At 41.0% G+C, this 26,122-nt stretch overlaps 1 protein-coding gene across 1 annotated transcript; it reads right to left on the bottom strand.

The window, feature by feature from the left end:
- Positions 1 to 374: 374 nt before the first annotated feature.
- Positions 375 to 26,039, bottom strand: riok2 (RIO kinase 2 (yeast)). The gene is made up of 10 exons (XM_068029751.1): positions 25,912 to 26,039; positions 20,866 to 21,004; positions 19,395 to 19,511; positions 14,714 to 14,889; positions 11,863 to 11,951; positions 10,810 to 11,001; positions 9,604 to 9,696; positions 6,416 to 6,901; positions 4,462 to 4,558; positions 375 to 769 (listed from the first exon to the last, which is right to left on the bottom strand). Exons 1-10 carry the CDS (start codon positions 25,975 to 25,977, stop codon positions 608 to 610), a joined length of 1,617 nt encoding a protein of 538 aa, XP_067885852.1. The 5' UTR covers positions 25,978 to 26,039; the 3' UTR covers positions 375 to 607.
- Positions 26,040 to 26,122: the final 83 nt, after the last annotated feature.

The following is a 26,122-nucleotide window of genomic DNA, read 5'->3' on the forward strand; positions in this document are numbered from 1 at the left end:
TAACTACGTCCAGTCTCCTGGCTGCGAAGATCAGCCTGAAAAGAAACTTGGGTGATATTGCCCCAGTTAATAGCACTTGCAGGCCTACTGCTCAAAACTTCTCCCAATTCAGCAATTGTCACATTCTCACTTGAACAGGACACATGGATGTCTGCTGTGCGAAGCAGAAAACACAAGCATTGTAGTTATGGGTGGTGGCAAGAAGTTTCCTATTCAAAGAAGTTTGGCTAAAGCACAATGTTCGGGCAGAATAGAATCTTCACTCTGCAGTTAACTGTGCGATAAACAACCTGCAAAATATCTTTACATAATTCACCAGTTTGACATTTTAATTATGGGCTCTAAGATTAGATATATGGATAGGAATGCCAACCTTTAAAATCATTCTGAAATTCTTTATTAAGTTTACATGCTCTCTATCAGTTAGCTTAAAAATTGAATTAGAAACATTTTCCACACTATTGTGTAATTTGTTTTTATAGAACCAGGAAATTTCATCAATTCAAATACACAGAAATCACCACAGAATTAGTTTTTACAGATTCATTTTTCATTGTATTCATTTTAACATAGCCTCTTGGGATTCTGGAACTTCTACAAGTTCTTTCTAACCCCAAAAGCTTTCTGCTTCAGCACTCCATTTAATAGTCTGCATGTTTTCTCGTCGCTGTTTGGTGTAGATGTTGGCCTCTCCCTTCTGTAAACGCCTTCTAATTGTTGCCTTCTGCTGTTTGGACAGTTGTTGTTTAACTTTCCGTTTGATCACATCCTAAAATAGCCAACAATCTCAAATTAAATTCAAAGCAAATATATTAAATTCAGTATGTGTCGCCTGGATGCATTTCGTCGACAACACATTATTAACCAGCAGTGGATAGGAAGGTGGTAAGGAAGTGGAAGGATAATGGATTACAATGAACAGAGGGAGAGAACACAGGATAAAACGGGAACAAACAGCAATCAAAGGGATTACAAAGACATATTAGTGAACTGGGAAAATGATTATGGACGAATGGGAAAAAAGGATAGGGGAAAATTGTTGCTCATCTGTTGCTGGAGCTCATGATCTGGCAAGAGGTGGTAGTGTTGAGGTGCTCAAATTGTAGTAGAAAGCATAAAGGTGGGAGAGCAAGTGAGAAAAATGTCAGTGAGGAAGGATACAAAGGCAGTTATGGAAGCTGCAAGCCAAACACAACCTACATGTTAGCAGCTCCCTTTCCTGCTATGTCACCTTATACCCAAAAGCATAGAACATAAAAATATATAGAAATGAGTACGACAAAATAAAGAGAAAAAGGCAAGTCAGCCTGGTTCCCTAATGGGCTGAGGGATAAAATGTGTCATTGGGGATGCAATTCTTATCACCCAGCAAGCCAAATATGTAAATGATAGGTGGGCCCTCAGATGACTAAGTAGCACGAAGCACACAACTGTACTGTACTGGTAAGCTGCATAGTTTTAGCTGGTTAAACTTCAGCAGTACCCATGTACACACTTGGGAGGTCCTAAAATCTGGGGTTTTAACTGCATCTAAACTCTCTGGGTTTGGATAAGTGGGTAGGTCTCTACAGTAAGAGATTGTGCACTTAACAGGAATTCTCAGTAGCTTTGTCTGTAGGCTCCTAAACATCAGACACCCAACTGACTAATTTCATTTAAAAAAAAACACGAATGCTTAAACAAATTTAACAAAGCAATGTCCCAAATATATGCATATAATAAAGCTGCAAGATTGAAATATCGATCACTGAATACCACTACTACATCATTTTGAGATGTGGAGAATATGCTGTAGAGACAGCACAAAACAAATTTCTAAAAACAGAACTACACTAATATGTTTATATTCAAAACACACCTGAATGGCCTAATAAAATAATCAGTTGAAACAGGAATGTGGTTATAATGTAGCATTTTAAACAGCTGGCAATTTGGCAAAAATGCAAGCATGATATTACACAGAATTTTTACAGCTTGGTCAATTATTTTTGAATCATATCTGCTTGCTCCTATTGTAGAGCGACGCTTTTGTATTGCATCTGGATTACTTTTTTAAAAATTGCTGTATAGATATTTTAACCTTCACATCTTGGGAAAGCAACCCCATCCTGAAAAGGAAGCCGTACTGGCAGATATAAAAAATATTCCACAAGCAAGGGCTGGCTAATAATTAAATTTTAAAAAAGCAAGCTGCAGTGCATAATGCCTCATACCTCAAATATGGAAAAAGAATTTATACAGGTTAAGGTCTGTTTTTTGAAACAAAAATATATTTAGGCCTCATTATAATCAAGAACTAATGTCAGGATCAAAATTCTTACTCAACTGCAGTCAAAATCACATCATAAGGTGATGAGTTTTATGAGTAACAATAAGTAGTATTAAATAAGATTGTAGCCAAAGTAAACAACAAATGTGCTGCCCCTCCCTTCTGGATGGGAAGTGAAGCAACTTTGCTGCCATACCTGTACTCTGTTCTTAGTTCAGCAATTCTCATAATTTCAAAAATAGTGCCAGCATCTTACATTCCTAACTGGTTAATATAAAGTCTTACGATAGCATAGCTTTAGGGCATAAGTAGAGCGTAACGTGGGGGCATAACATTCAAAACTGAGATAGATTTTTATTAGGTAAGGATATGGAGCAAAGGCAGGCAAATGGAATTGAGATACAGATCAGCCATGATCTAACTGAATGGGGGGGAAAAATTTCCAAGAGCTGAATGACCTACACCTGTTCCTAGTACCTCGTGATCTAAACTGGATATTGTGGTGTTCCTTTCTGCCTTTGTACTCTTGGCCAATTTTTCAGTAGGTAGACTGAAGAAAATGAAGGAGATGAAGCTAGGTATGTATTGTTAAGCAGCTTTATTTGAAAAAGGTGGAGAGGAAGTTAATGTACCTACAGAAACAAAACACATTTACTTCACTTAAGTTCATTTCAAATCCTTTCTCATGAATCAAAATAAAATAAACCATGCCATACCATCCCACCTTAGTGGACAGTCTTGGGCAGCTTCCTGCTTCTGAGCTCAACATCAGTCAGCTTTCCTATGCTAAGCTTGCTTCCTAAATCCAACTGCACTGATTGATCTTGACCATGGATTTTTCTCCTTTAGGAATTTCCAGACAAGATCCCTTGATGTAGGGAGCAGGTGGAAGATCTGCGCTCTTCCTTTCCACCCTACCCCCAAAATTAACTTCCAGGCTCTCCCTTGACAAACAGCAAGGGGGAATGGAATGCAGCAGAATTGAATTCTGCCCCATTTTTAACCCCTCACTTGACAGTTATGCTGTGGAAATTTTGGGCCCTGCATGTTCTTGTTTATGTTGTTTTGACAATGCTCTTGTCCAAAACCATGAATTGGTGTTTGAACATTTATTAATTCAAATTTCAAGTGACTAAACATAACATTTAGTAACTATTAAAGACAGAATGAATCTAATAAGCATGTATTTAATATTCCTTTATGCAAGTTAAAAGTGTGAAATGTAGCTTGACAGAATTTTACTATGAATCCAGAACATGTTACTGGAGAGCAGGATTTACGTAGTGAATTCTGTCTCAAACAATACTAACATTTCAATAAAATATTCCAGCTAATACGGATAACTGAATTTAGACTAACAGCAGCAGTTATTGTTCTTATCCTCTCGTATAGATCAAGTTTACAAAACAAACAGACATCATTCAAATCACATTGATTTTATTCTTTAAAAAAAAAACTTCACCTATACATTTATCTTAACTAGTCAATTTATTGTGACACTGTACACAGGAACAAGAGGTGGAATCTTCAGATGAAGTGAAGTTAGCAGGCAGGGGACAAGTGGACAACACCACATGCCCGACTTCAACGTCAAATGTTCTGTTCTCAATTTATACGTTTGTTATAAATTTTTATGTACACATTCATAATGACACCTACCGGTGTAAGCTTTTCACGCTAAGTACATGTTCCCGCCAATGATATGTTATAGTGCTAGCATACCAGCACGACAAATTTATATAGTTTCCATTAGAACTGTGAATTTAGGAAGTACACGCAAACATTAGATTAAAAACAGATTAAACTACACCCTGTATTATTATAGCTGACATCTACTTTTGTTCAGTCGGATTCAAATAATAGGTAATTTCTAAGTGTCATTTGTAAGAATTCCGAGTTGGTGTGCCAACACAGTGCATTATGGAGTTCATGCTGAATTTCCTTTCATAGTGAGCTACCAATTTCAGGCAGCACAGGAAAATAAACAGCACAGTACCCTAGCAACAGGTGATATCCAAGTCACTCATGCTCCTTCCAAGATAGTGAATAGAGTGCATTCCCAGAGCAGGCAACCTGCTAATCTACCACTCAAGCAGGAAAAAGTTGTGCTTCGAAGCCTAAAAGGACAATACTACTGACTACTACAATGGCAAAACAAATATTAGGAGGGGAATCTTTGAACACAACCTTACCGGTGGGATTGTTGAAGTACTCAGCAAGCTGCCTACAGAGCTCACACTGGTAGTCCTCTGTCTGTGCTCATTAGTGTGCATCAAGCTTTGTTCATTTCTATAGAATGGAACAAGCATTTACAAATCATTGAAACTAGCAACAAATTAGCTACATTGTATGACACCAGTACATCAATAAATTATAAAATATATTATGGGATCTACTGTAGATGAATCTTGGACACAATATACCAAAACATAGTAACAAAGTTCAGGCAAGACCTTCAGTCCATCTAACTCATCTGTTCAGTGTTCCCTCAATGCACTTCCAATAACCCTGAATCCCACTTGTTGACAATCTGTTTAGTTCCTTCTGAAACACATTCAGGTTTCTTGCTTAACCACCGTTGACAGTAATCTATTCTACATGCTTACCACCATTTTAGTGGAAACGTTTCTCCTGCATTTCTGATTTTTTGTTGTCCTTATTTTGTAATTATGGCCCCGTGTGCTTAAATTCTGTACATGGCAGAAAAGCTTCCTTGAAATCAAATTTGTCCAAATATTTCATAAACATTTCTATCATAATCCCTCATTTCAAGAAAGGCAAGACCCGGTTTCCTCATTTATCATTCTCGGATCAACTGTGCCCTTCTCTGTATCCCCTCCAATAACTAAATATCCCTTTTGAAGTAGAGATATAGAGGCATATGCAGTACTCCAAATGTGGTCTAACCAGGACAAATACAGTTTTCAGTTAGAAGTATTCAGAGGCAGACTAAACAGTGCAAGAAGCCATTATCCATTATTTTTCCTATCAAAAAGGAGAAAACTGCCCATGTGACCTGGTGTTAAACGCTACCACCCATAATGACGATTTCAGGTTGAGTGCTTGATCTCAGTAATAAGGGTGCTAGAATTGATCTTAATGGGCATGGTGGAAATGTTAACAAAATAAAAGCCCATGTTTGTTCTCACCATCCAGTGACTCCTGCCAGAATGTGCGTACAGATCCCAGCAATAACAGAACCATGGGAAAATTACGGCACAGAAGGAAGCCATTCAGCCCATTGTATCCGTGCCGGCCGAAAAAAAGCTAGCCACCCAATCAGATCCCACCTTCCAGCATCTGGTTCATAGCCTTGCCGGTTACAGCACCTCAGGTGCATGTCCAGGTACCTTTTAAAAGAAAGGAGGGTTTTCTGCCTCCACCACCATTCCTGGCAGTGAATTCCAGACACTCACCAGCCTCTGGGTGAAAAAGGTTATCCTCATGTCCCCTCTAATCCTTCTACCAATCACCTTAAATCTGTGCCCCCTGGTAATTGGCCTCTCCGCTAGGGGAAACAGGTCCTTCCTGACTACTCTAGCTAGGCCCCTCATAATTTTGTACAGCTCTATTAAGTCACCCCTCAGCCTCCTCTGTTCTAAGGAAAACAACCCTAGCCTCGCCAATCTTTCCTCATAGCTGCAAACAGAATTGGGCTCAAAAGGATATTTTCTACAGGCAAGGGGAAAAATTCTTAAAAAGGATGGTGGAAATAATTTCATTATAAAATATTTCCTTACTACCCTTCCCCCAATAGAAAACTACATAATTTCAAAAATCTACTGTAAGATAGAATTTTCCATTATAATAACCGTTCCCTCGCCCCCATAAAGGACTTGTCAATCCCAGTCTCCTGTTATGCAAAAGATTACTTGAACCACTCCAAAAGATGCAGTTGAGTGCACTGCACAACTGCTCAATAGACTGATTTGCAAGTTGGTCTGCAGATCTCTTTGGACACCAAAGCTGAAAGGAAAAAGTCAGCAAAACCTGGGTTCAATGCACTAACTGCTCCCAAACATGCAAAGCAAAAAGTGCATGGACAAAATAATAGAGTATTATATACAGATATAAATAATACACTATAACAAAAAAAGAAAACAATACAAGATACCATGGAAGGCAGATTAGACACTGAAATAGTACCTGAAAGGTCTAAACTCCTTGTTTTGAGTGGACAGATCAACTAAGTCTGGGCATTTGTCTTCATCTCTTGGACCCTCATCACTCTGGCTTATTTGATGCACTGTTTCAATGGCATGTTCAAGATTAGGTTCTGTAACAACTGCATCAATACATTGCCTTTCAACATGGTCTACATTTATTTTCAGATTGACCAGATCAATATTTTCAACTTCATTGTTCTCTGCACCTTCCTTATATATTTTTTCAAACGTATTGCAATCAGAAATAGGAAATGCTTCAGAATCAGTTTTACTTTCGGTAAGCAAAGCCTCATTTGCAGATGTTTGATTTGAAAATTTAATTTCATCATCATCCAAATCATCTTCTGAAAATTCAGTTTCAGCACCTTCCTTTTCAGGGCCTGAAGCATGCAGCAGCTCAGCATCTTCTTGGAGCTCTTTGGTGTAACCGCTAACTGCTATCTCCACATCCAGTGAAGACTCCTTCCTAAAAAAAAAATCCAGATAATACAAAAACAGGATTACATCAAGCATTTGTTTCCTGTTGCAAGTCAAGAAGGGGGACGGGGGAAAGAGAAAGAAGAGAGAAGCATTACAGCTGAAGAATGAGTTAAGAATTAATGCACTCAAAATTTAGGGGTTCCTGTACATATCATAACTTTGTATAAGGCTATAAAACTTTGTATAAGGCTATAGTAGGATATCCACCAGTTCCCAAAAAGTGCATTAAATGGTTTTCAATGAAGGGTGAATGGGACCAAGAGAAATAATTCCAATAATGTAGAATTTGTAAGTCATTTGTTAATTATATTTAATCAAACTTTTTTAGTTCAGGAATGCATTATTGTTTAGTCTAATTTCTTTCCTGTTTAAAGTCATTGACAAACTCAATGTTATAAGCACCCCTGGAGTGATGTGATGTTAACAACCTCCATTTATATATCACCTTTAACATTGTAAAACATCCTGAGGTTTTTCATAGAATGTCAAATTAAATTAGACACCGAGCCACACAATGATATATTAGACCATATGACCAAAAGTTTAAAGAGGTAGATTTTAAAGAAGAGAGCAAGTTAGAGAGAGGTGGAGAGATTTAGCAAGAGAATTCTACAGCTAAGGGCCTAGGCAGCTGAAGGCATGGCCACCAATGGTGGAGTGATTAAAATCAGGAATGCGCTAAAACCAGAATGGGAGGAGTGCAAAGATCTCAAAAAGTGTTACAGACAACGATCCCTGCAAGCTGTGCACGTGCAGAGTCACAGCAATTGCGAAAGTACTGTGCAGGCCAGTCACAAGCTGTCTCTTTAAGATACCATGCAAAAAGACACTCTGCATTGAAATAAACAGGACTTGCATAACAAAGAAAATCTAGACATCACTGATGAAGGGCTGAAGGAGGTTACAAAGACAGGGAGGGAACAAAACCATGGAGGGACCTGAAAACAAGAATGAGAATTTTAAAATTGAGGTGTTGCAGAACCACGAGTAAATGTAGGTCAGTGAGCACAGGGGTGAGGGGTGTTGGGTGAACAGGGTTTGGCGCATGTTAGGATATAAGGAGCAGAATTTTGGATGAATCTTTGTTGAGTAGAAGATGGGAGGTGGCCAGGAGAGCAGTGGAATAGTCAAGTATAAAGGCAACAAAAGCAGAGATGCGGGTTTCAACAGCAGGTAAGCTAAGAGGAGAGTTGGGTAACGTTATGGAGGTGAAAGTAGGTGGCCTCAGTGATGGAGTGGAAGCTCATCATCCTGGGGTCAAAACTGATACCAAGATTGCAAATGATCTGGTTCAGCTTCAGTTGCCAAGGAAAGGGATTAAGTTAGTAGTTAGGCAACAGAGTTTGTGGTGAGAACCAGAGATAATGGCTTCGGTTCTTCCCAATATTTTCTGGAGAAAATTTCTGATCAACTATTACTGGATGTCCAACAAGCACTGGTGACAAATTTGAAAGGTGGTGGTGAGGTAGAGCTGGATGTCATCAACATGCAGGACCTGATATTGTTTTTTGAATGAGGTCCCGCAGGGGCAGCAAGCAGACTAGAATTAGGACGGCCTAGGATAAATCATTGGGAGTCTCCAGAAGTAACAGTGCAGGAGCGGGAAGAGAAGACATTGCAGGTGACTTTCCGGCTACAAGTGGATAGGTAATAATGAAACCAAATGAGGGCAGTCTCACCCAGCTATATGGCAGGACAGAGTGGTGTGGTCAATCGTGCCAAAGTCTGCAGACAAGTTGAGAAGGATTAGTTTATCAGTCACATAAAAATGTCATGTGACTTCGATATGTCAAATCAGAACCTGAATCTAAAAAGCTAACCATGAGTACCATCCTGATCATGCTACTGGCAGAAGAGAATAAAGTGCACTTGCCACTAGACACAGTTCAAGTGTAATACTTTTCATTTAATTAGAGCTGAACAATTGGGGATATTTTATTGTCAGTAATTTAGAGTCGTACTGAACTATGACATCCCAGGTTAAATTCCTGGTGTGCACCAAGTTGACTTTCATCATCTAATAGAGCAATAGGATACTAAAATTGACATCAATGCCAAAAATCTAAGGAAACAGGAGATGTGGTGTTGCCGGGTCCTCAGAAGAGGTTGTGAGTGGGAAAAGGAAGAGGAGAAAACAGATAGCATCCCACTAATTCCATTCGGCATCAGATGTCAGGATGGGGTTTGGCTGTGTTTCCCACTAGTGTTGACTGGCTATTCAACTATATCTAGGCTGACTGCCCATGTCAATACAACTAAACCTGGTTGGGGGTAAACATCTTCATAAAAAAAAAGTGGAGAAAATTATGGAAAAATACTTAAGAATTGCATTGGCCTAATCTGGGCTACCAGGATCATAGTTATCTAGTTAACTGAAATTTTGATAATTACATTTTTTGGCACATCTAGTAAGAAAATATTGTAACTTGATAACTGCTGCCATACTGGACTTGCTCCACTTGGGCTCATTGAGTTTCTGGCTTAAGATCATATTCACTTTAAAGAAATTAACAGAATGGGCTGTATATTGCAAAATTGCATTACTGGTGGGTAGAAAATGACAACTTTTGAACATACAACCGCAATAGAAAAATGGAGAGAGTTATTATTTTACATCCAAAGGATCAGCATAAAATCTACAATATTAAATTTCACAAGAAGATATAAATTTATACAAATGTTACCGACCTGATGTCCTTGAATGTTGGATAAAGCTCACTTTCATAGTTAAAGCGTTTGATAAAAAAATCACGAATACATTTTACATCTCTGTCAAAATACCTGAAAAAAGATAGACCAGTTTATTGATGGACATTGAGAGTTGCACAAAGCTGGTTTTTAAACCAATTTTTTCAAAAAATCTCCCCACAGATTTTCATCAAAAAAACCCATTAAAAATATACTTTCTCATGCAGAAATGCAATGTCACTTTCAATAAAAACTCATGATCTATCCTTTTGGGGGGGTCCAATACCTTGGAAAAAAACTGGTATATGTTTATGCAAAATTTCTGGAGCGTATACTGAAGACTTTATTTTCTAATTGTCGTTAACTTTTAGCTTTGTAATTTAATACGCCAGTGTCCTTCGCAACAAATCCGATCCCCAAATGCATTGTTTCACATGTAAAGATAGGAAAGCCATTTGGATTGTAGGTAAACAAAATTAGTTGAAGGATTATTTTCCCCTCTCTTTCAACCCCAATGCCTCCTTCCTCTAGGAACTCATCTTGCCTCTGCTGAGTGTCGTCCATCGAGAGTTCTATTAAGAATAAATTACGCACATCTGTGTCCTACCATGTTATAACATTATTTGCTTCATTGGTGCTGGAAACTCTCTGCCTCAATAGGAAAAACCAAAATGAAAAACTAGATTCTGGAAGTTTGAAATAAAAGCAAAAAAGTACAGAATGGACCCACAACCGTAAATAAAAGAAATTAACGTTTTGAATGGAGACCCTTCATCAGAACAGCTGACAAAAAGGATGTCCATTCAAAACATTAATCTATCTTTTCAGAAGCTTCAGGACCTTCTCATCTGATGTTGCGTATATTTTTCATACAATCTCTAGTTGCCACATTCATGGTTTCTCCACTGGATCAAGATCATAATCACTTCATGCACAGATAATACCAACTTTATATTAATTAAAAGGACTGCACACATCTATTAAAAGAAAAGCTGGAAGTCAAATCTTACTTTGACAATGTGCCTCTGTAGGAGGGCAGAAGCAATGGCAAATGACTTAATAAGCAGCAGATGCAAGTCAGAACACTGGTGTTGAAGCGTGCATGTAAGAAACAGCATAGCACTCATTCCAGACCTGCAATAAATTACTCCACCTAAAATAAAAAAGCCATCATAAAAAAAATCAACTTTTTAGATTTGCATTTACCATTCAGCATTTAGGTGAGATGTAGATACCATCTGTGGAAAATCAATCAATGTGACATGATCCTCATCATCTAACATCAAGTTAAATTCATTGAAGTCACCGTGAATTAAACCATGATTAGCAAGCTTCACAATAAGATCCATTAACTCATTATATGTTGCTGCAGGATCATCAAGCTGGTGAACTTGGCACCTAAAGCAAAAATAAGTATATTTAATATTTTGGTGATTAAAGAACTTTTTAAATACAGACACTTTCATGCTTCTTGATTTGTTTTTGCTAAAGACATTGGAACTTTTCGTTTCACAGGGTAAAAAATGTTTTAGGGCTGAACTTTACACCCCCCCACCCCCAAACAGCAGGATGGTGGTTGGGGGGTGCTGGCGGAAAATGGAGTAGGAGGCTCTGGAGAAGGAGCCCTTCCTGACCCACTCCCGCCGCCACTTAATGGCCTTCGCCTGCCTCCATGGGGATTTTACATGTGGCTAGTCAGACGGCCAAGGCCGGAGAGAAGCCGCCTGACATAAGCGGGAGATTCTCGAATGACCCGGGGGGGGGGGGGGGGGGGGTGCCCTCATGATCAGGCACCATGTGAGGGAGTATTTTTTGTAGATGCTGATTTGAACTACCATATATAAAAAATAAGCACATATGACTAAGAGCTATAATCACATTGAAGTTGACATTTATTTATAGCATTTCCATTCTGTGGAATTACGTATACTTAAGGCAGTGTATCCAGACAAATTTGAAATGGTTTACTTGTAGCCAAACCTTTCATTACAATATCTAAAGGCCCCTCACCACACCAAATATCTCAGACTTATCTTATGATTACCTAATCTGTTTATGTAGCTGTATTTAACTCAAGTTTCTGTATGAAATTTTAAGATCTTTACAAAACAGTTTTTCTGATAATAGGCCAAACTGTTAACAATTTACAAGAGTCTGACCTTGTAACAGAGAGACCACTCTGCTGCAGCTCTGCATCTAAAATATCTGAAAGAAACTCTCAAAATTTTGACCTTGCTCTGAAAAAATGCAGATACTCACATGGGGTAGCCATTTATAAGCTCCATGACCACTGCATGTCTGTTGAAGTCCACTGGTTTGGGAACAGGGAATCCTCGGCCATATAATGCCTTGGCACAAATAAAACAATATAACTGAACATATGTAACTTATCAAGATCACTGCCATATTGCAGGATTTTCAATGTGCTTAAGATCAGTTACACACCATTAAACAGTCACAAGTATGAGGACTTATCAGTAAGACATATTTAAATTATACAATTTGTTTAATTGCACAACACTACTACTTTTGGTCTTCACATTGATAGCCTGTGATAAAAGTTTAAACATTCTTGTGCCGACATCCAGTGGTTTTGCAATGGAACTGCATGCTGACTCTCACTGCAATATCATTTACTGATACTTGATTTTTTTTTGATTTAGAGATACAGCATTGAAACAGGCCCTTCGGCCCACCGAGTCTGTGCCGACCATTTACCACCCATTTATACTAATCCTACACTAATCCCGTATTCCTACCACATCCTCACCTGTCCCTATATTCCCCTACCACCTACCTATACTAAGGGCAATTTATAATGGCCAATTTACCTATCAACTGCAAGTCTTTTGGCTGTGGGAGGAAACCGGAGCACCCGGAGGAAACCCACGCAGACACAGGGAGAACTTGCAAACTCCACACAGGCAGTACCCAGAATTGAACCCAGGTCGCTGGAGCTGTGAGGCTGCGGTGCTAACCACTGCACCACTGTGCCGCCTTGTCAAGAGACGAGGTTTTGAATATTGTAAAGGCCTATCACAAGGTGACCTACACATGTAACTGGAACTACAGGTTCATGTGGAGAGTGTTACATTTTTCCCCCCATAGTGCAAGTAACAGTTTTTATGTTTTGAAATGGAATATTGCGACCCACCCAGCAGAATTTCATATATAATGGACTGGTGAATCTTGCACAAGGGAGTCCAGATCAAGTGTTGTCTTCAATAAGGGATGATATTAGCCAATGAGGAATAATTGGAACAAGGCAAGCAATCCTTTTAAAGTTATATATCCTGTCCTTTATACGTTTCCATGATAAATTCCTATGCCCAAATTTATAATGGTGCTTGCCTTTACAAACTGACTGTGTTGTAATGATATCCTTTTGCCAGTATTTGTGCTGGGGGAAGGAGAGGATAAGGGAGGAAGCAATTACAGTGTGACAAGATTACATTAGTAGTTTCCATTATAAATGTGGACTAAAGAATTCATAATAGAAAAAAAAATCTTCAATGACACACCATAAAGTGAAGAATAGTTTTTCTCCTATTTGTCTCAGCTACGTTTGTTTCACTTTCTCTCCTTGTTTCATGCTCTCTTAACTCGTTTCCTTTCAAGTGGGAGATGGTGGATAGTATAACAGGGAAAGGAGTCATCAAATCTAGCAGGCAGCATTTGGGGTGAGAATAGTGCTGAAAGTGTGACATATACCAGCACCTTCCCCATCACTTCCACGTCTTTGCTCCATCGTGCCTGTTACCACTTCACTTTCCCACTGATACCTTCATGTCCCTTAACTCTTCTCTGAACTATAAACTCAGCCTGTTAATCCTGTCTTGCTCCACCGTCACTCACCTGACTCTTAATTCACCACCTCACCCAAAAGGACAGGTGGCAAAAGGTGTTAGAAGTGAGAATCTCGGTCTCAAGCACAAGCCATTAGCATGGACCTTTTCTAACCATCAATAAAACATGGGTGAGGCAATTAGTTAGCTTCAAAGCTCAACTGCTTTTTTCCCCCAAAACTTAACATTACAAGAGAAAAGGCCGTCAGCTCCCCTCACTTACCAAGTCCTCACCCTCTCTTTCATATTCTAATATTTAGAGAACAAAAAACAAGTAGCTGTGTAATTAGAACACTTGTCATTTTCACATATACACACACGCCCTTTTTATATAAAAGATTAATTTTACCTCAGTAAAGCTTTTGTAATTTATCCTCTAGCTTTTTTTATTTAACTTAGTCTGCTCAAAGGTTTTCCAAAATCTTAAAGGCTAAGGAAAAAAAAAATCCTCAATATAGTTGACTGAGTGGTAGTGATGCATTTAGATACAAAATGAAGATGTCCAATCTGATTTCATCTCACAGGTCTGGACAAAAAAGTATCAAGTCTTGCCTTTGCTCCATATCCATTGACACTAAATGAAATAAATGACCATTTAAATGGTTTAAGCGATGTTGGTTGAATGATAAATATTTATCAGGACAGCAGGAAAATTCTCCTGTTTTTCTTCAAATAGTGCTATGGGATCCTGTATGTTCACTTGAGAGTAGGTGGTTTAATACCTTATCTGAAAGATGGCTTTGCTGAGGGGGCATCACTGTCAACTGTCAGCCTAGATTATGTGCTCAAATCTCTGGAATGAGGCTTAATCCCACAAACATTCTGACTCAGAAGCAAAAGTACTACCACTGAATCAAGGCGGACACCCAGTAGAGCAGAGTCTGAGGTCTTCCAAGTAAAAACTTGGAATGAAGGCATTAAGGCACAAAAAGCAACTCAAGTGATAAATATAGTAATATTATTGTGGAATATGCAATTTAAGATTTTTTGGTTTGTAAATGGCATTTCAACTGATCATCCAAAGTTATGATGGGAGACCTTTTCCAAAATTACTGGCAATAGTCTATAATGATAGCGTACCATTTTGTTTGGTATGCAATTGTAGTGAGAGCAACAGAACCACAGAATGTGCACCACCTTATTCGTGAGTCAGGTGAACCCTATCTCACTTCCTTTTCAGTTACCTACAACATTAAAAATTCCCAATACATTCACAGGATAAATCTTAGAAAATAAATCAGATGCTCTTCAAAGGGATCAAATACCTTCATATATGCATATTCTTTCATTGCTGCAAGGCGGGAGAGATAAAGCCATGACATTTTTTGTCTGTGTTTGTGGTAGTCACGTTTGTTCTTCAAATTTCGAAATGATGTACGACCCAATCTATGCAGTTTTAAAGCAAACTGTTGCTCTTCTTCATTTGCAACTATGTAGATATCTGCAATAGATCAATGCAAGCTAAGCTATTATTGTACCTGATCAGACAATTTTTTTTTTTAGAAAAACAATTTTTAGGACCTCAACGGTGAATATACTGTAGCTGGACCACAAATGGACTAGCTGTTCTATATAATAAATATCTACATTGTGAACTGAAGAGTTCTTAGGGCTGGAAATGGTTATAGAAAACACAAGTTGTCTAGTACAGTACCATAACATGCCTTTCCCCCTGCAACACCACAAAAATTATAATGGTAAAAATGCATTAAAGGCATACTATGGCATACACTAATATAAACTGACAAAATGTTACACTAAAGTTTTTCCCGTGAATATAAAGTTGAACTGAACCAATTTGGTAAGTTTAATATTCACTGATTAAATTCTTAAAAAGCAACGACTGCAGTACAAGGTCGCAACACACGATGTATTTGGATGGCAAACAATTACAAATGCTATCTGAACTCCGTGAGACAATAATACCTTTAGAGATATTCTGTTACCTATAACAGGCTCATAAATAACTTTCCTATTATACTGTACTACTAACAGAACCTGAGAGGTTCAGTGAGATGTCCACAGCAGGCAGCACCGGATTTATACCTTGATCTGTTTACGGGTGCAAATGAGTAACTCCTGGCTCTATGATACTGCAAATATGGTCACAGTCAACATTTTATTTAAATATAAAAGACTGCTTCAGTTTACAATGTGCTTAGTGGATGGAACAGATCTCCTGGGCACTTCTTAAATCCACCCATGAAACCATCACCATACCCCATGTGATGTCAATTCCAGTGTTGGGAGACTGCCTCCTTAAAGGGTTGTGAACCTCTGCAGGCCAGAGTCAGATTGGTACCTGATTCCAGTTATACTTCTGACAGGTGTTAAAACAAACCAGCGTAAACCCATGTGCTTATGTTGGACCTGGCATTTTTAGTTACCAGTTGTTACTTTTTTCTTACAACCAGCAACTGCCATTATGGCTGTTAAGATTTGCAAGATGTCACTGAAATTAGAGCTGCAAAGAGTAACTTGTGGAAAATATAGACAGAGAAGGAGAGAGAGAGAAAAACGAGCGAAAGAACGTGCAGTAAAGAGTTTTAGTATAGTTTCTGGGATCTTACAGAAAGGATGTAATCGGACTAGAGAGGGTACAGAGGAAATTTATGAGGATGTTGCCAGGACTGGAAAAATGCAGCTATGAGGAAAGATTGGAGTTGTTCTCCTTGGAACAGAGAAGGCGGAGGGGAGATTTAATTGAAATGTACAAAATTGTGAGGGGCCTGGATAGAGTGGATGTGAAGGGCCTGTCTAGCTTAGCAGAGAGAGCAGTGACTAGGGGGCATAGATTTAAAGAGTGATTAGTAGATTGAGGGTAAATGAGTAACATTTTTTTTCACCGAGGGCGGTGGGGGTTTGAAACTCCATGCCTGAAAGGGTAGTAGAGGGAGAAAGCCTCAACTCATCGTCATGAAGGTGCTTCCATAATTAATATTTTTTGAGGACTTTTAATTCATTCATGGGATGTGGGCGTCACCGGCTGGGCCAGCATTTATGGCCCATCCCTAACTGTCCTCGAGAAGGTGGTGAGCTGCCTGCTTGAATCGCTGCAGTCCATGTGTGGTAGGTACATCCACAGTGCTGTTAGGAAGTGAGTTCAGGATTTTGACCCAGTGACAGACCGGCAATATAGTTCCAAGTTAGGATATAGTGTGTGACTTGGAGGGGAACTTGCAGTTGGCGGTGTTTCCATGCATTTGCTGCCCTTGTCCCTCTAGTTGTTAGAGGTCGTGGGTTTGGAAGGTGCTGTCTAAGGAGCCTTGGTGCATTGCATCTTGTAGATGGTACACACTGCTGCCTCTGTGCGTTGGTGGTAGAGGGAGTGAATGTTTGTGGATGGGGCACTAATCAAGCAGGCTGCTTCGTCCTGGATGGTGTTGAGCTTCTTGAGTATTGTTGGAGCTGCACCCATCCAGGCAAGTGGAGAGTATTCCATCACACTCTTGACTTGTGCCTTGTAGATGGTGGACAGGCTTTGGGGAGTCAGGAGGTGAGTTACCCGCTGCAGGATTCCTAGCCTCTGACCTGCTCTTGTAGCCATAGTATTTATATGGCTACTCCAGTTCAGTTTCCGGTCAATGGTAACCCCTAGGATGTGGATAGTGGGGGATTCAGCAATCGTAATGCCACTGAATGTCAAGGAGAGATAGTTAGATTCTTTCTTGTTGGAGATGGTCATTGTTTGGCACTTGTGTGGCACGAATGTTACTTATCAGCCCAAGCCTGGATATTGTCCAGGTCTTGCTGCTATCTGAGGAGTCACGAATTGTGAACATTGTGCAATCATCAGCGAACATCCCCACTTCTAACCTAATGATTGAAAGAAGATCATTGATGAAGCAGCTGAAGATGGTTGGTCCTAGGACACTACCCTGAGGAACTCCTGCAGTGATGTCCTGGAGCTCAGATGATTGACCTCCAACAACCACAACCATCTTCCATTGCACTAGGCATGACTCCAACCAGCAGAGAGTTTTCCCCCGACTCCCAATGACTTCAGTTTTGCTAGGGCTCCTTGATGCCATACCCAGTCAAATGCTGCCTTGATGTCAAGGGCAGTCACTCTCACCTCACCTCTGGAGTTCAGCTCTTTTACAGCCTTGGTTCAAACGTGGACAAATGAGGTCAGGAGCTGAATGGCCCTGGCAGAACCCAAACTGAGCATCAGTGAGCAGGTTATTGCTGAGCAAGTGCCGCTTGATAGCACTGTTGACGACACCTTCCATCACTTTACTGATGATTGAGAGAAGACTGATGGGGTGGTAATTGGCCAGGTTGGACTTGTCCTGCTTTTTGCGTACATGACATACCTGGGCAATTTTCCACATTGCCGGGTAGATGCCAGTGTTGTAGCTGTACTGGAACAACTTAACTAGGGGTGTGACAAGTTCTGGAGCACAGGTCTTCAGCACTCGCACCAGAATATTGTCAGGGCACATAGCCTTTGCAGTATCCAGTGCCTTCAGTCATTTCTTGTGTTTAAAAGACTGTGTAAAATACCTGGACTTTTTTTTTAAAAAATAGGGTCACTGGGAGGACACTTGGGACTTTGTTTTAAAAATTTTTTTTCCTAGAAGTCACATGTCTTAAGCTAAGTAAACAGCTGCAGCCTTATGGACTATGAAACTGTTTGGACTTAGAGAAATTACATGTCTGGATTTATGGCTGTCAGGAGTTTTGGTTTCTTTTGGCATTCAGTTGGTGTTGCAGCCTGCTAAGGGAAGCCACACAACTCATCTTTTCCACCCGTTTTGAAGAATCTAGTGAGAGCTGGAGAGGCTGATGCAGCATTTCTCTGCAGAAGCTTCTGGAAGACTTCCTCTCGACATCTCCTGAACGAACTGCTTCTGAAAAGAAGCCAGTGACAACCGCATGTGTCCAGTGGCACCCCTCTACATGTATCCAGATGGCAGACCAAATTGCTTCCATATCAGGAACATTCCAGATCTGATCCTTTTTCTTCAAGAATTGACAGTAACTTGGCCAAAGTGTGTTTTTAAAAAAAAAGTTGATCACTGCAGAGCCAGTTCCTTTCATTTTCCTTTATTTTTCCTTTAAACTGTGTGTGTGTTAGTATTAATAACCACCCTTTTAAAATATCCTCATAGTTCAAACTGTATATTAAGAAGGTTTGCATCTTTCTTGATGAATTCTTGCTTTATAATAAAATCAACAATTTTGTTGTTTATTAAAAGGAACCTGGTTGGCAGATTTCTATTCTGAAATTAATATAAAACTGGCCATATCGGTAACTGGATAAAACATTTAAATTTATGTTGCGACCAGTGGAGTTGTGTAACTAGACAGTGCATTCCTCCAACCTCAGTTGTAACATCATTTAAAAAAAAGTGTCTGGATATGCACCTCAAGTGCCGTAACCTGCAGGGCTACGGACCAAATACTATAAGGTAAAGGTCTGCAAAGGAAACCTGACAGAGCCCAAATGCCGGACCCGGAAGTGCGACCCGAACCCGACACGTCGTCAGGTCCCGTCGGGGTCGGGTTGGGTAACAGGCCTTTACATGTAAAGGCTTGCTACCCGACCCCGACGGGACCCGACGACATTTGTCAGGTTTGGGTCGGGTTGTACTTCTGGGTCCGGCATTCGGGCTTGGTCGGGTTTTCTTTGCAGACCTTTACCTCACATATAAGGCTATCCAACAGGGCATTGCAGTGCCTTACTGGAAGGTGGGATTAAGCTAGGTGGCTCATTTTTCGGGTGGTGCAGACATGATGGGCCAAGTGGCCTCTTTCTGTGCTGTAAGTTTTCTATGATTTTATATTGGTGATGCTGGCAAGACCATATTTATTGTCCTTCCTTGGTTGTCCTGAGAAGATGGTGGTGCACCTTTTCCTTGAACTACACAGATTTAATTTATAAGTCAAAAAAATTATCCCCTAATTTTCAAGTATCGTGCAAGGTCAATTTTTTTTTCTTACCAGATTCTTTGCCAACACCCATTTGATTTCCAACAGAATTAAAGACATTTCGTGAAGAAAGAGTTTTCAGAGCTAGGTAATCATATCCTGTATTGGTCAATCGATAACCCTGGACAGCTGAAAGAGAAACAGTGCGATGACCCAAAATGGACAAGAATGGAGCAAACAAAAATAGATTGGGTGACTGCTTTGCTGAATATCTTGGTTCAGTCTATAAGTAACCCTGAGGTTCTGGTCAGTTTAATTTCCATCACGCAATGTTCCAACAAAACTCAGTGTAAATTTAAGGAACAGCACCTCATCTTTTTACTTGGCACTTCACAGCATTCAGGCCTTAAAATTAAGCTCAACACTTCAACCACTATTCTTATTTTCTCCTTTTGGATGGCAGCTGTTCATTGTTCTTCCATTGACATCTCCTCTGGGTCCATCTTTTGTTTCTTTACTTGTCCCATTACTGCTCCCTTTGGCTCTGCCCCACCAATTCCTTTGTCATTTTATGTCTCCCATCTGCCATCCTAGCACAGACCTCAACATAAAAGCAAAATACTGCAGATGCTGGAAATCTGAAATAAAAACAGAGTGCTAGAAATACTCAGCAGGTCTGGCAGCATCTGTGGAGAGAGAAACAGAGTTAACATTTCAGGTCCGTGACCTTTCATCAGATGACTGGGCCTATATTCAGCTTGCAGCCAGGTACAAGGCCCCCCCACATTCATTCGAGGTTTTCTTAGACATGTCATTTGGTGCCATTAGATACCTGGGTCCAGGAAACAGGTGAGAGGCCAGGAATGCCCTCCCCACCTCACCAACATTAGGGCCTCTGTCTACCCTCAAGGGAATTTTGGAAATTTCAGGGTAACATAAAAAGGGGCCAAAATCCGGTACGATCAATCTCTACCAATTTTATCCTAATCTGTATATCTGGGTAATAAGCTTTCTTCAGGCGCATAAAAAAAAAGCCCTGATGCTTGTTGAATCTGATCATCACTACGAATTGTGCAGCTACAGTCCAACAGTCAAAAGGTGGTTTAAAGTCATAAAACAAAGCTTAAAATTAAATTACAGTGGTGTGCAATCATTAATTTGAAAACAAGAATAATAATATGTTCGACTTGTATATTCAGGTCCTTTGTTTTGGTGCCTTGCTATACCACAAGCTATTAAACATAGGTCAAGAGGTAACACATGTATTCTTCCCTTCATAGATGACAAATAATGGAGAAATATTTGGTTTGTGTGCATTTATTCCACGAAATTAGTATATTTTGGGTAATCAAAGACAATGCATAAATTGAAGCAGAAAAAATACAAAAAAAAAGACAACCTGAATATAAATGGTATGCCACAATTGAAAAATACGAAATAGCCAAAGTTTACCTGGAGAATATAAATGTAGTATTCATGACAGCTGGTACAGTTAAAATAACATAAGACAAATAATTTAATATTATTTTTGGATCAAACTTACTTTTTGTTCGTTCATAAGCCAATAATTTGTGTTTTACCAATTCACGCAGGATCTTATTGCACCCCCCATGTTTAAGATTTGATATTGAAGCAATAAGACTGGGTGGAACAATTTCATGATTCTTCATTCCCATTTCGACCTGTACATTATTAAAACAAAACAAAAAAGCTGAAAATGTTAATTTAGGAGACTGAAGAATAAGTAAAATAGGACAGGATGCACCATTATTGAATAAAAATAGCAAAGTGTTACTTGACCAACCTACTCCTGCACCACCCCGTCCCCACCCCCACCAAGAAATCTTCTGAGAGAGGCAAAAAAAAAGTAAACATCACAGATCAACTTAAGAAAAGCTCTAGGAACTCCCTCTCTGTTCCTGAAGGCAAATCAACCAAGTTCCTGGGGACTGCCATGACTCACAATTATTACTATTCATGGAAACTCACAACCCCTAGTTTTTACAACTTGAAATGCTCTCAGGAACTTATCCCACACCCTTCTGAAAGTTTGCAGACAATTCAGTCACTGTGTTCTTTGGGAATGCGTTCCAGAGGCCAATAACACTCCGTAAAAGGAATACTTTATAGCACCTAAAGCAGAATTTGAAGTGATAAAATTTATTTTAAATAAAAACAATAAGCACTGGAAATACTCAGTATATTGTGTGTGTGTGTATAGGAAACAAAAAGAGTAGGAATAAACGAGTCTTTTTCCGAATGGCAGGCAGTGACTAGTGGGGTACTGCAGGGAGCAGTGCTAGGACCCCAGCTATTCACAATATACATTAATGATTTAGATGAGGGAACTAAATGTAACATCTCCAAATTTGCAGATGACACAACAGTGGGTGGGAGGGTGAGTTGTGAGGAGGATGCAGAGAGGCTTCAGGGTGATTTGGACAAGTTGAGCGAGTGAGCAAATGCATAGCAGATGCAGCATAATGTGGATAAATGTGAGGTTATCCACTTTGGTAGCAAAAACAGGAAGGCAGATTATTATCCGAATGGCTATAAACAGAGAGGGGAATATGCAACGAGACCTGGGTGTTTTCGTACACCAGTCGCGGAAGGTAAGCATGCAGGTGCAACAGGCAGTAAAAAAAAAGGCAAATGGTATGTTGGCCTTCATAGCGAAAGGATTCGAGTATAGGAGCAGGGATGTCTTGCTGCAATTATACAAGGCCTTGGTGAGGCCACACCTGGAATATTGTGTGCAGTTTTGCTCTCTGAGGAAGGATGTTCTTGCCATAGAGGGAGTGCAACAAAGGTTTAGCAGACTGATTCCTGGGATGGCAGGACTGACGTATGAGTAGAGATTGAGTCGGTTAGGATTATATTCGCTGGAGTTCAGAAGAGTGAGGGGGGAATCTCATAGAAACCTATAAAATTCTAACAGGACTTGACAGAGTGGATGCAGGAATGATGGTGGGGGAGTCCAGAACCAGGGGTCATAGTCTAAGGATACAGGGTAAACCTTTCAGGACTGAGATGAGGAGAAATTTCTTCACCCAGAGAGTGGTGAGCCTGTGGAATTTGCTACCACAGAAAGCAGTTGAGGCCAAAACATTGTATGTTTTCAAGAAGGAGTTAGATATAGCTCTTGGGGCGAAAGGGATCAAAGGATATGGGGAGAAAGCGGGAACAGGTTACTGAGTTGGATGATCCGCCATTCATTATGATCATGGCTGAGCAGGCTGGAAGGGCCGAATGGCCTACTCCTGCTCCTATTTTCTATGTTTCTATGTGGAAAGAGAAAACAAACAAAGTTAATGTTTCAGGCCAATGATCTATCATCAGAACTGGCAAAGGTTAGAAATGTACTAGGCTTTGAGCAAGTGGAAGCGAGGACTGGGGATGAAGAATAAAAGGGAAGGTCTGTAATAGGGCGGAGGGCAGCAGAGATTAAATGACAAAGATGTCATGGAACAAAAGGTAGAGAGTGGCAATAGTTGTAGTAAAAGACAAAGCATTAGACCAGAGAGTGTGTTAATGATTGAATAACGAACTGCTTTGTCCAAAAGCAAAAATATGAAAAAAAGTTTAAGACCGGGTCATGGTCTGAAATTGTTGAACTCAATATGGAGTCCAGAAGACTGTAATGTGCCTAATCAGAAGATGAGGTGCTGTTCCTCAAGCTTGCATTGAGCTTCACTAACACTGCAGCAGGCCAAGGACAGAAATGTGGGCATGTGAGCAAGGTGGTGAATTAAAATTATAAGCAACCAGAAGCTTGGGGTCATGCTTGTGGACTGAGCAGAGATGTTCTGCAAAACTGTCACAATCTGCGTTTGGTCTCCCCAAAGCATAGGAGACCGCATTGTGAGCAGCGAATACAGTAGACTAAATTGAAGGAAGTACAAGTAAATCGCTGCTTCACCTGGAAGGAGTGCTTGGGGCCTTGGATAGTGAGGAGAGAGCAGGTAAAAGGGCAGGTATTACACCTCCTGCGATTGCATGGGAAGGTGTCATGGGAAGGGGACGAGGTGTTGGGGGTGACAGAGAAGTGGACCGTGGAGGCAACAGCCCCTTTGGAATGCTGACAGGGGAGGGGAAGTAGTGTTTGGTGGTGGCACAAATGGTGGAGGATAGTCCTTTGGATGTAGAGGCTGGTGGGTGGGAAAGTGAGGACAAGGGGAATCCTGTCACAGTTCTTGGAGGGAGTGGAAGGGGTGAGGGCAGAAGTGCAGGAAATGGACTGGACACAGTCAAGGGCCCTGTCAACCACAGTGGGGCGGGGCAGGGGAATCCTCAGTTGAGGAAAAAGACTATCAGAAGCACTGTTGTGGAAGGTTGCATCATCCAAACAAATGTGACAGAGATAGAGAAACTGGGAGAATGGAATGGAGTTTTTCTAAGAGGCAGACCATGAGGAAGTGGTCGAGGTAGCTGTGGGAGTCAATGGGCTTATAATGAATATTAGTAGACAGGAAGACAGAGAAGTTGAAGGGAAGTGTCAGAGATGGAACATGTGAATGAGAGAGAATGTTGGAAATTGGAAACAAAGTTGATGACATTTTTCACTTTGGGACAAGAGCAGGAAACGGCGCTGATGTTGTCAATGTAGCAGAGAAGAGTTGGGGGAGGGGGCCAGAAACAAGGAATGTTTGACATACTCCACAAAAATACAGGTATAACTAGAACCCATGTGGGTAACCAATAGTAACATCTTTTATTTGGAGGAAGTGAGCAGAGTTAAAGGAGAAGTTGTTCAACGTGAGAACAAGTTCAGCCAGGCGGAAGAGGGTGGTGGTGGGTGAGATTGGTTGGCTCTCTGTTCAAGGAAGAAGCGGAGAGCCCTCAGATCATCCTGGTAGGGGATGTAGATGTAGAGAGATTGGATGTCCATAGTGAAGAGGAGGCAGTTAGGGCCAGAAAACTGGAAATTGTTGAAATGACATAGGGCATTAGAAGAGTCACGAAATATAGGTGGGATGGCTCTTATGATGCTCATTCCCCCTCCCTCGTCACTCAGTCGGTCAGCCAGCGCTTGGTGACATTAGCGCACACATGCACGGATTAGTGCTGGCAAGCATTCAGATGCACGTGGAGGACGTCGGTGATTGCTCTGCGTTGTCAGGAGACACTGTTTAGGCTGCGTCTGACAATGCAACGACTAGGTGGCGCAGTACTAGCACACACACAAATCCAGCCTCATCCACTGAAACATCACTGTCTGCAATGCAGCTGCCAGGATTAAAGATGGCGCTGCTCAATTTATCACAAAAACAAATTCAACCAAAAATCCCCTCAATGGCTGCCATCACCACCTCCATTCCACCCCCAACAGTCCCCCACTCCCTCTTGCCATTGCACTTCTCTTTGCCACTCACTCCCTCCTGTGCCCATCTTCTTGCCACTGGCTCCCTGTTGCCTTCCCTTGGTCACTCGCTGCGGCCTCACTGCTCCCCCCCCACCGTCTCCAGCTGCTCACTTCCCCCCCACTCCAGCCATTAGCTCCAGGCCACGCCGCTTCCTTGCTCTTTGCCACTCGCTCCCATGTTCGATTGTTCACCGCTGCTCCCCCCCCACCCCATCCCAACCCAACCCAACCCAACCCAAAAGAAGCAAGGCAGGCCACAAGGGGTGACGGAGCAGCGCAGGAGCTGTGCAAACTAGCACGAGCAGCTGGGGAGGAGGGGGGTGGTGGAAGCAGGGAGCGAGCAGCCAGAGAGCAGGGGGAAAAAAAAGCACTATCAGCCCAGGAGAGTGGGGTGGGTGGGGTGCAGTGGCAAGCATCTGGGGGGGGTAGGGGAACAAAACAGCCAGGGAGGGGGAAAGCATTAAGGGCAGGAGCAAATGGCTGAGGGAAGACAGCAGTGTGACAGGGATTGAGCAGAGTGAAGCAACCATTGAAGCTGAGATGGTGGGAGGAAGCAGGGTACTGTTCGGGTGAATGGAGACGGCTGTTAAGGGTTGAAGACGCCATTCTGTGGTGACGTCAGGTACGCATTCATACTGGCAAATGTTCGCACACTTTGATGACATCTACGATCGCTCTGCGCATGCTCTACGTTGTCAGGAGTCACTTGAATAAACGCCATGAAGTTATTTACCAGGAAGTCAGTGACAGCAAAAGCAATGACGAGGTCACACTGGGATACTCAGAACTGCTGTGCTTATACTTTACTGACTACATATAACATAGAAAGAAAATATCAAAATATTCTCCAAAATAAAAGTAAATTACTGCAGATACTGGAAATGAGATGCTGTTTCAAAAAAAATCTCCGTTCGCCACTCCTCCCTCCAATAACGCTAATAAATTTACAAACTACAACTAGGGCAAGTAATGGATCATTCAGACACTAGCGATTTCACTCAACTCCATTTTAAAAAAATACAAAATTGTGCTGATCGGGCAAAAAAGCGAGTTTACAGATTGGGAGCGTTTGTCGCGGGATATCCCATCATCTGAAACCACTCAGTCCCATCTCTAAACACATGTGCAACTTTGCTCCAGTACAACCTGGATTCCGGGAGTGAAATGATAAACAGCCAGAGAGCAAAGTCAGCTAAGCCCAGACCAATCAACGCAACAGCAACTTACCCCAACCAGCACTCTGAAATCATCTCTCTCTAGATACCTCAACAACACCACGTTCAACTTCCCCATAGCCCCGAACTTGAGAAGCCTGCGCTCGGCCTTCAATAAACCGCGGTCCGACCCGGCCCGAGTGCGCGCGCACATCACCACCTCAACTCAGGTCCTCCAATACACTCAAAAAATAATCATTGATTTCGAAAAAACCACAACAGTT

This window comes from Heterodontus francisci, chromosome 4 (genome assembly GCF_036365525.1).
Source record: "Heterodontus francisci isolate sHetFra1 chromosome 4, sHetFra1.hap1, whole genome shotgun sequence".
NCBI classification, from domain to species: Eukaryota; Metazoa; Chordata; class Chondrichthyes; order Heterodontiformes; family Heterodontidae; genus Heterodontus; species Heterodontus francisci.